At 49.2% G+C, this 10347-nt stretch overlaps 1 protein-coding gene across 2 annotated transcripts in view; it reads left to right on the forward strand.

Moving 5' to 3' along the window:
* Ppm1f (protein phosphatase, Mg2+/Mn2+ dependent 1F) overlaps nucleotides 1-8108 on the forward strand; it is a 30039-nt gene extending 21931 nt beyond the window's left edge. For both annotated transcript variants that reach the window (XM_015500343.2, XM_015500344.2), the window contains 2 exons: nucleotides 1979-2072; nucleotides 3832-8108. In XM_015500343.2, coding sequence (XP_015355829.1) covers nucleotides 1979-2072; nucleotides 3832-4211 — 474 coding nt within the window. In that variant the 3' untranslated portion in view covers nucleotides 4212-8108. The remainder of the gene's footprint in view (nucleotides 1-1978; nucleotides 2073-3831) is intronic.
* The last annotated feature ends 2239 nt before the right edge of the window (nucleotides 8109-10347 follow it).

The raw sequence follows: 10347 nt of genomic DNA on the forward strand, positions 1-10347 counted from the left end.
ACCAGGGTTACAGGACCAAGTGGGATGAGGCAGGTCTGCTTCAGTTACAGTGCTCTAGGTCCCAAAGCCTAGGAAGCCTGCATGGACAGAGTGTGTCTGTTGGCCCAGGGGACCCTGTTAGTTTCCAAACTGCATGGCTGTCAGGATGGGGAGTCACAGGCCCAGAAGAGCAGCATGGCCCAAGGGCCCTCCCAGACTCCAACTCAGCCCTGTCCCCACAGCCACCTCAGGGGTCTGGGGCTTCAGGAAGGAGGGTCCTACTATTTGGAAGGCTTAGGCTCCCTGCTTTTCAGACTCCTTGGGAAAATCCTGCTCCCAAGAGGGACTATAGTAGGTAAGCCCAGGTCCTTTGGCACCACCCAACCCAAGGTTGAAGGTGGATGAATGTGGGCTGTGTACCTCCACGTATGGGGAACCCCTGGGAGAATCTCATAGTTCTCCTTTGGTAACCCCCACTTACTGTCCCCACCTCCTGGCATTAAGGATTTGGGGAGAGCTGAACCATGTAGGAGCTAAAAGCAGAGAAAGGCTAACAATTCTCAACATATCTTCCCATGGGCATAGGCTAAGGGTGGGCTCACCACCCCTCTTAGGGGAAAGCCTGAGGGGATAAGAGGTCTGCTCCCATCTGCAGCTCCTAGCTGGTCTTCAGGTTCCTTGTGGGTGCATGTGTGAACACACGTATGCGTGAACACCTGTGAATTTGCATGTATAGTATGTCTGTCCATATGCTTCTTTTACCCCTTCTCCCCAACCCTCAGCTCCATTCTTCCTTTCCTCCTTCTGGCCTTCATGACTTTCTCTGGCCCTGCTTAGACCCAAGGGCAACTTTGGGAGCCTTTGTGGTCCCTTAGTCCTGCCTCCTTCACAATTTTAAGAATTCCACGCTAGGCTGGACTAGGTGACTGCTTCTAGTGACCAAGAGTCTCAGCCCACCAGGCACCCATCCATTCACTGTACAAGGCCATAGCAGCTCACTCTGTTGGGTCAGAGTGCCTACAAAGTGAGTTCCTATCATTCCTACTGTGATATCCTTTATGGGGGAACTGTACACAAAAGCCCAGTCTTCAGTGCTCTCAACCACACGAAAGACACTGTCCTCCAGCCTCCTGTAATGTGTCTGCATCAGGACAGTGTCCCAGCCTGTCCAGCTAGTGCTGTGCCCCAGAGACTATGTGGGCATGTTGCAAAGTCGGGCAGCTTACCCAACAATTAAATTAGGGATAAAGGACATCCTCCCTCCTACAGTAGACATGTGAGATACCTTGCTCCCAGTAAGGCACATGGGATGCACTCAACTATTGTCACCAGCCTTCAGGCAACAGATCCACATCTGGAAAACCTCTCTTCTTTGGGGGAACTAATAGGACCAAAGAAAGTTTTTGAGAGACTTGTGAAAGAAGTTGGACTGGAGCATCATGGTCCTCTGGTGAGCAGAGAGAGTACCTAGAAATGAGCTTAGGTGGAGGGAAAAGGACAAGAACAAAGCAGGCGCAGGACTGCCAGCTAGGGCCTGGCTTAGGTTTCATGGGCCCTCCCTGTGGCTGCACATATGTATCACATGCTTCATCTTGTCCCAGCAACTTTCAAAGTAAGGACAGTAGGCCTAAGTTGAAAGATCTATCATTTAAATCTGGGACTCGTGTCTTTCTGATGCTTTAAGCACTTCCCTGGTCCCAAAACACTGCTCAGGGACAGAGTAATGGCTTATTGGCCTCAGGTGATCCAGTTATATTTACACCATTCCTTATACTTAGTCATTCCTGCAATTGAAGGACTTGCATGTTATTTATAGTTCTCACTTTTTAATGATGTCAAATTTGCATGCATGTATGAACCTCCTGACTTGGTTTAAGTGATAGGTCTTTGAACACGTCTTAGAAACCAGCTCAGTCTCTCTGCTTAGGCATTGGCATTGGGGGGGCCCCTGTCCCAAGGACTCACTGAGGCCTTGAAACTCTTGATTGTCTCCCTATAGGATGAGAAGGCACGCATTGAAGCACTGGGCGGCTTCGTGTCTTTCATGGACTGCTGGAGAGTCAATGGGACCCTGGCCGTCTCTAGAGCCATAGGTAAGGGTGATACAGAAGTGGGCACAGGCAGAGGGAGGTTGCTGGATGCCCAGACCTGAAACTATGGCCAAGGGCTTACCCAGTGGTTTAGGATAGAGTGGCATTAAGGATTTGGGGAGGGCTGAACCATGTAGGAGCTAAAAGCAGAGAAAGGCTAACAATTCTCAACTAATCTTTCCATGGGCATAAGCTAATGGTGGGCTGGCTCACCACCCCTCTTAGGGGAAAGCCTGAGGATGCCAAAAAGGGTTTGCAAGGATTCTCCTTGACTTATGGTAGAATTAACTGCCAATAAATCCCGAGTAAGTTGACAATATTTTAAGTCAAAAATGTGTTTAATGCAGCTAACTTAGCAAGCATCCTAGCTTAGCAATACAATCTACTGTTGGATTTCAGTTGTTTTCTGTCGATTATGGGGCTGACTGGAAGCTGCAGTTCTCTGCTGCCAGCAGTACCAAAAGAATCAGACTACAGATCACTAACCCACAAAAGGAGCAAAATTCAAACTGCGAGGGCTGGGGTTGTGATTCAGCGGTAGAGTGCTTGCTCATCTAGCATGTGCGAGGTGCTGGGTTCAATCCTCTGTACCACATAAAAATAAATAAATGAGATAAAGGTATTGTGTTCAACTACAACTAAAAAATATATATTTAAAAAATTCAAACTGCAGGGTTTTTTTTAATTTGTTTTGCTTTCACATCATTGTAAAGCTAAAAAAATCATAAGTTTAACCATCATACATCAGGGATCATCCATACTGTGTTTATGTTATCAGATTGTGACAGGTGTAGGAAAGATTTAAAAACTACAACTAAACACCTAAGAAATTTTCATCTCCCACCATAATTGCATTTTAAGTTATGTATTGTTAATTCTTTTATGTGTGTGTGTGTATATATATGTAAATATTTATGTTTTAGCTATAGATGGATACAATACCTTTATTTTATTTATTTATTTTTATGTGGTGCTGAGGATCAAACCAAGTGCCTCACATGATCTAGGCAAGCACTCTACCACTGAGCCACAACCCCAGCCCTATATTGTTAAATCTTAATTAAAATAGGTCCCCCCAAAGTCTAGTAGGAAACCTTTAAATATTTCTTTTTTTTTTTTTTTGGAACTGGTGATTGAACTCAGGGGCACTCGACAACTGAGCCACATCCCCAGTCCTATTTTGTATTTTATTTAGAGACAAGGTCTCTAAATAATTCTTAAGTGAGGTTACACACACACATTCATGCTAATGATTCCTGTTTATCTTTTTGAAAAACACAGCAGTTTCTCATCCCATATTCTCAGTATCCCATCACTGCTAGGTCTCAGTCTGGAGACCACACCTGGCCCTTCCAGGTACTTAAAAATCATTCCCTTCCCAGCTTATTCCCTGGAATTTGCCACTGGCCCCTCTCACCCTCCTGAAATGTCCTGTCCTTGGCAGATGAGGTAATAGCCCATCTTCATACTGCTGACACCATTGTGTCTCTGGACATACCAGGAGAGGGCCAGCAGGGGTAAAGGAAGCAACAAAAGCCCTATCTGAGTGGAAATTGGGAAGATTGGGCTAGGTCATGGTCAGGGGATTTCAAGGAGGGCTAAAAACTTGGGATAGTTTGCATGTGGGGGCTACAGATTTTGTGAGAGCAGGTGGGCTCTGTACTCTCAGGGCTTGGGGGCAGTAACCAATAATAAGGTTGGGGCCTAGGCAGAAGGAAAGAAGTAAGGTCCTCTGACAAAAAGCTCTTCCTCCCTTGCCCAGGAGATATCTTCCAGAAGCCCTATGTGTCTGGAGAGGCAGATGCAGCCTCCTGGGAGCTGACAGGCTCTGAGGACTACCTGCTGCTTGCCTGTGATGGCTTCTTTGATGTCGTCTCCCACCAGGAAGTCACCAGCCTTGTCCACAACCACCTGGTGAGGCAGCAGGGATGCGGGCTCCATGTCGCCGAGGATCTGGTGGCTGCAGCCCGGGAGCGAGGCTCCCATGACAACATCACAGTCATGGTGGTCTTCCTCAGGGACCCCCAAGAGCTGCTGAAGAGCAAGATCCAGGGTGCAGGGGACTCCCTGGCAGATGTGAGAAGCCAGAACTTGCTCTCTGGCTTCTCGGAGCCTGAGACCAACACTCCACAGAGAAGTTAGGTGGTCTAGGGCCCCCATCATCCCATCCTGATCCCTCCCCCTCCATCCTTGTGATTCTCCCCCTTAGAGGCCTTAGGACCCAACAGGCGGTAGTGGGCAGAGGGTGCCCACCCATACAGCACTTCCCCCAGTACCCCGAGCCACTCATGGTGCGTGTTGCAGCCTGTCCTGGTGGCACCCATAGAACTGCATCAGGCAGCTGGTATGTCTCAGAAGGAAACATAGGGGAAAGACCTCACCAAAGAGAAGATGGCCCTGGAAGTGAGCCAGCTCTTTATCCCACCTCCCATCAGAGCAGGGGTAAGACCAGAGGCCATAAGCACCTGGTGGCAGCCCAATCAAAGACACAGGGTGTGTATGTGGAACAGCAGGCTGCACCTGTGCATGTGGGACCCTCAGACAGATCCAGGAGCCTCAGACATCTTCAAGCATCCTGGGTCAGGCCCAGTAGGCAGGGTGTCCAGCCCAGGTTTCTCATGGCTTCTCGCTATGGCTATGGCCTTGGCTGTGGCTGGGTATGACAGGCCCACAGGTCATGCCAGCTTCCAAAAGAAGAGAAAGTGGCCTTGCTGGAAAGAAAGGGGACACCAGGGCTCTGGTTCACAGCAGCCGTTAGGCAGCCTGTGATGTGCTAAGGCCTTCCAGGTCCTCTCTCTTCCCTTGAGCACCCTGAGAAGGTGGAGTTCAAAACCTTCGACATGACACACTTGTCTTTTGTGTAAGTTCAGATTTTATTCCAGGGAAAAGTCTGATCCAGAAGCAGTATTTCAGGTTTATCTTTGTTTTTTCAGTGCCAAGATGACCCACAGTGTCATATAATTTAAGCAGAGATTGGTGTTTATTTTACTTCTTAGAAAACTTAAGTATTTACTCTTTTTTTTTTTAACCATTTTCTTGTGGAAACTTTTTTGTTGCAGTATTACTGAATTTTTTTCTAAATCAGGATTGAAATAGAAACTTTTCCAGGTGGTGTTAATAAGCCATTCAAGTGCCTTAAACAGCTTTGGGGGTAGATGAGAACTGCTCATCCCGCCATGGATCTTGATAGGTGTTTTGAAGTTCTCACAAAAGCAGCATTTGTTTTGTTAGGGAGTCATGATTTTCAGCTAGACATCCTTCTGGAAGAGTTCTTTTGCCTCTTTGTAATGCCAAGCACCCTTAGGAGCCTCCCTGAGGTGACTGGCAGGAGCCACGGCTACTGTGGGACCACTCCCAGACCACAGGGCTCTGGGGATCCCGGGTGACATCTGTCTCTTACCCCCTGGCCCCAACCACAGGCAGAGGAACCTTATTGCTATTTGACTGGAATGTTCCAGAATATCTTTGTGTATTTGTAATCACATAGGTTTCTTTGGTATAAACAATTAAGAGGGTCTAGCAAGCCTGGAGACAGCCCAGGGTCTCCAGCTTTGGCTGAAGGCAGTGGGAATGCTGCTGGCACTCTGACAGCACCAGCCATAGCTCCTCATCTGGCTTCTGTGACTGGTACCCTCCCCTGCTGGGCTTTGCCCTATAGCCTGAACAGCCATGAGAGATTCCCACATTCCTTAGAACATCTGGAAAGTGAGGCTCATAAGTGATGATACTTAGGTGCCTAAAAGAGCTCACATAGTATGTGTAGGGGCAAAAGTGGCAGGACTGGTAAGGAAGCCAGGGTACAGGGACGCTAGGGGGACAGAGAGGGTTGAACAACTTAGGCCCTTCAGAAGTAGCCTCAGTGGGAAGGAATAAGTGATGAGCAGGGCTGCTCCAGCAGAGGCTAGCAGGTCCAAGGAGCAATGGATGGTTCAGCCAATGCTTATAGAAGTGGCAATAGGAGGTTTGGCTGTGAGGTCCCTTCAGTGATAATCAGTGTCCACCTGAAGACATCAGGGACCCAGAAATGTCTGCACAGCTGTGCTCAGATTGCCTTGGCCCTTCTCTCAGTTCACAGAATGGGTTCAAGAGTCACCCAACCCAAGACAGGTCTACTGTCCACAGGAAGGAAGAGAGCCAACCTTGGTAGAGCATGCGGCTGCAAGCTCAGTGTTCACCCCTAGTCCCAGAGCAGGGATGAAGGTCTTAAACCATGCGGTCAGTGCCTTGCTCAAGGTCCCCTGATAGAAAGCATCTTAAACATTGTTATTCAGAGAATGGTTGGTCACCAACAATGATCAGGTATTGCTTAACATGAAGGCCCTGTTGCCTTCTGAGGGCCAGAAACCAGAATCCCTTGTGCCCTCTCAGCTCAAGGCTGAACAAGATGCTGGGATGTAGCATCCCACATCCATGCTAGCATCCTGCCCTGGCGGTGACCTTGACAGAAAGAGGGAGCTATTGCTTCTGTTTTTCCCTATTCTTTTGATAATCTTATTCTGTTCATTTTGCCAAGAGTGGAGTTTCTCCCTTGAGGGGTTTAGACCACAACCATTTGGTGGTATGATTCATACTGTGGTCTGAGTCTCTACCAGATATCCTCTTAGCTCAACAGAGAGGAAACCCCTTCCCCAGGATTGTCTGAGCACCTCCTGCTACCCTGAGCCAGGCTGTCCTGCCATGGGAATGTCCAAGCCCCTACCTGGCAGAAGTCTGGAGTAAGCATTGAGAGCTGCTCCATCCTTACCTTGGGACCAAGGGAGGCTTTGTTCTCCTGTCAGGGACTGGCCTTACACCAACTCCTAGGCGATGGAAGGCCCTTCCATCTTGACTGGGGCTGGACCAGGAGTCACCAGGTATCTTTAGCTTCCTAGATTCCTGGGCCACCTCCTTTTGGGCCTTAGTCCCAAGAGGGATGCTAGTCTGAAAAATCTAAATCCTTCTCAAGTTTCAGCTTTACCACCAGCTCACTCTATGAGCTGAACAAGTTGTTGCATCTCTCTGGGCCTCAGTTTCCCTTTTGTAAGACACAAGGGTTGCACAGTGTCTGGAATGACTCCAACCTTTTGGAATCCTGGAAGCTCAGGGGCTACTCAAGGTGAGCCTAGTGGGCCTGGGGAAGATGCACTGATACCAGTGCAGAGGACCCCTCCCCCACAGCCAGCAGGAACCAGTGATTAAGTATTATTAGTGTCTATTCTTAAAATTAAGTGGGTTGGAAAAGAATCGAGTTACAGATGCCAGCGCCTTATATGGAATACAAAAGCTGGAGAAACCAAACCCTGCTTTTACAGGTAAGGCTGACTCCCAGCTGAGGCCTGCAGGGATTGTAGGTGTAGGAAGGGCAGGAGGCCACAGCTACACTCTCAAGGGTGTTCTGGTCAAAATCCAAGATAGGAAGTGGGAATATTTTAGGGAGCATAGGGACACAGTGTGGGCAGGGCAGCCAATGGAGTCTCAGGCCCCCTGAGAGAATAACAGGCTTCCTGAGATTTGAGGTCAGCCTTGGATGAGCCCCTGCCATTGACCATGGTCTGGCTCCTCCTGCCCTCCCTGGGGTCAGCATGCAGCCCCAGTCCTCACCCTCTCCCCTGCTGTGGCAAGTTTTGGCATCCCTGCTACCTCAGCAGTATTCCCAGGGCTGGAAGGACAGCTCTGGCCTTTCCTAGGCCTGGTCCTGACCCAAACTATATGGAAGCCAGGTAGGCCTGTGTAAAATAAGCTGTTTCTGATTTGATTCTGCCTCCGTAGTCCAAAGGGGGCAGCCCCTGGAGTCCTGTGCTTTTGCCGACTCCACAGCTTTGCCAAATGCGCCGAGCTTTGCCATTCACGTGCCATGTGGGCCTTGCCAAGGGTTTATCTGTGCACGCCTCAGGGGGCTTCCTGGGAGTTGTGTTCTTGTGTGACAGGGAGTCTTGTTCCAAGACATAATGACTGTTTCCCCTGGTCTTAGGGACAAGTCCCAAGGTGAAAAGGCCAGAAGGGTGGTCTCTTCCCAGGGACCCACCATGCTGAAGTGTCAATAAACTATGAATTCCGAGACTCTTTGTCTCCTGAGTTGTGCTTTCTTTTCTCATCTCTTAATACCATTAATAGTGGATATCCAGGGTATGTTTAAAAGCTCCTGAGGTGTTGGGGAATCATCTACAAATCTTGGGACGTATCCCTTTTAGCCAACCCAGCCTGCTTTTCATCCCCGAGGCTTCAAGACCACTCCCACCAGCAGCAGAAGGGTTGTGGGAAAAGGTTGAGGCCCAGGACATTGGGGAGTCCCAAGAGCACCTGGTGACTCCAGGAACCTGAAGTGCCATAGGCACTTCACTACCAAGGATGAGACCATCCCAGCATGTCAGACTTGGACCCACAGGTGGCTATATGCCTTCATAATACCTCCTAAAATATTCAGGGGAAAAATCAAAGCACTAAGCATTTCTTCTGCCTCCATTACTGTTGCCTGCCTGCCACTCTACCCTTTGTATTGCAGGGCTGCCCTCGCCACTCCCACCAGGACTAGCTGCATGCCTGCAGCAGGACCTCCCACGCAGGGCAAGGACAGAAGCACAGTCAACAGACTTGGGTTACTTAGTAGGGAGCCAGGTTTGCAGCTGGGGCTAAAGAGGAAAAGCCCAGAAGGAAGTCCCATGAAGACTTCACTACTAATGGTTCCTGAGGGGCAAGATTCTCTCTCTCTCTCAATTCAGTGAATATACTTCAAGAATGTTTTTATAGCTGCGTGCAGTGGCACACACCTGTAATCCCAGTGTTTTTGGAGGCTGAGGCAGGAGGATCCAAGAGTTCAAAGCCAGCCTCAGTGAGACCCTGTCTCTAAATAAAATACAAAAAAGGGCTGGGTATGTGACTCAATAGTCAAGTGCCCTTGAGTTCAATCCCAAAAAAAAAAAAAAAGAAAAGAAAAATGCTTTTACGAAAAGATCCAGGAAGAACAACCAGCAGCAAAAAGGAGGGTGATGCTAAGACTCAGGGTTTTGGTAAGGAACTGGGAATGGCCAGGTAGCTCCAGTGATTTGGGAGAGCTGGGCTGATTTGGAGATATAGCCTGGGCAGCCCCCTCCCTACAAGAGGCTTTAAGTGGTAGGCTGTTAGACTTTAAGGGAATCCCAGGGCCCACCAGCTCGCCACAGTTTGCTCCAGATATGTGGTCCCCAACCATCCAGCCCAGACTTCAATAACCTCCCTCACCTCCCAGTCAGCAAACAGCCAAATGCACCACAGCTAGATTTAGTACCCTAGACACCCTGAAGGGCTGACTCCCACAAAGGCCCCAGTGCAGTGCACATGTGCAGAGTCCAAGGCTGTGGCCCTCAGAGTGCATGAAACTGCTCTTTGAGACCAACTTCAGTTGCTTCTCAGTGCCTTCAGGGGATCAATACTGTCATTTCAAATCCAAATGACTCTGAGATGTAACCACTCATAGGACTTTGTCATCCAGCCCTTTGGCAGACTTCGGTCTGGTATCTGCTACACTGTTCCCAGCCTTGGAATGAGGAATGACAGGGCAGACCACTGAGTAGTCCACCGAGTAGTCCACCAAGTACTCCCCGGCTGCAGGGCCACTAATGGAATCTGAGCCTGGAGTCTTCAAAAGTTGAACTTTTCAGAGTCCCTGACTCTGTAGCTCCTGCCATTTAGTCTTTCTTTCCTTTCTCCAGCAAGAACCACAGAAAGCAGATGAGCAGTCAGCAAGGAGATCTCTTCCTGTGCTCCTGGCCAAGCTTGGCCCTCAAAAGGACACGGAAAACATCAAAAATGCCTCCATGGCATCACAGCCCCTAAATTGCTCTGAACTGCTCCCCAAAATGGAGCACATGTGCCTTCCAGTTCATTGGAGAAAGCTCTCCTAGGCCTGCTGTGTTCCTTCCTCTCCTCAGCCCTGTCCTGGACTCTGTCTTTACCTATGGGCCTCCCAGCCTTGTCTGTTTGATTTCTCCTATCCCTTCCCAAATTACTCTGGAGTGTCCTCTTCTGCTTCAAGTAGCACCTTCTTCCCACAGCTGAGGCCTCTGATGCTTCAGACCACACTGCAAGGAAGGCAGTTTTACCTACCTCCATTGTGTCACAGAGAGGGATGGGGGCAATCCTTGGAAACGCGGGGAAACTAGCCCAGAAGGAATTCTGCCAGGATACAGGCCTGGGGTTTCCAACCAGGCTCTGCTCCCACCCAGCACCACCCACTCATCCATCTGTCCTCCCACTCCTCCACCCACTCAGCTCCTGCAAAGTCTCCTTCTTAAGTATATGCTGTCTTATTATTCCTTAATGA

Source organism: Marmota marmota, unplaced genomic scaffold (assembly GCF_001458135.2).
Source record: "Marmota marmota marmota unplaced genomic scaffold, marMar, whole genome shotgun sequence".
NCBI classification, from domain to species: Eukaryota; Metazoa; Chordata; class Mammalia; order Rodentia; family Sciuridae; genus Marmota; species Marmota marmota.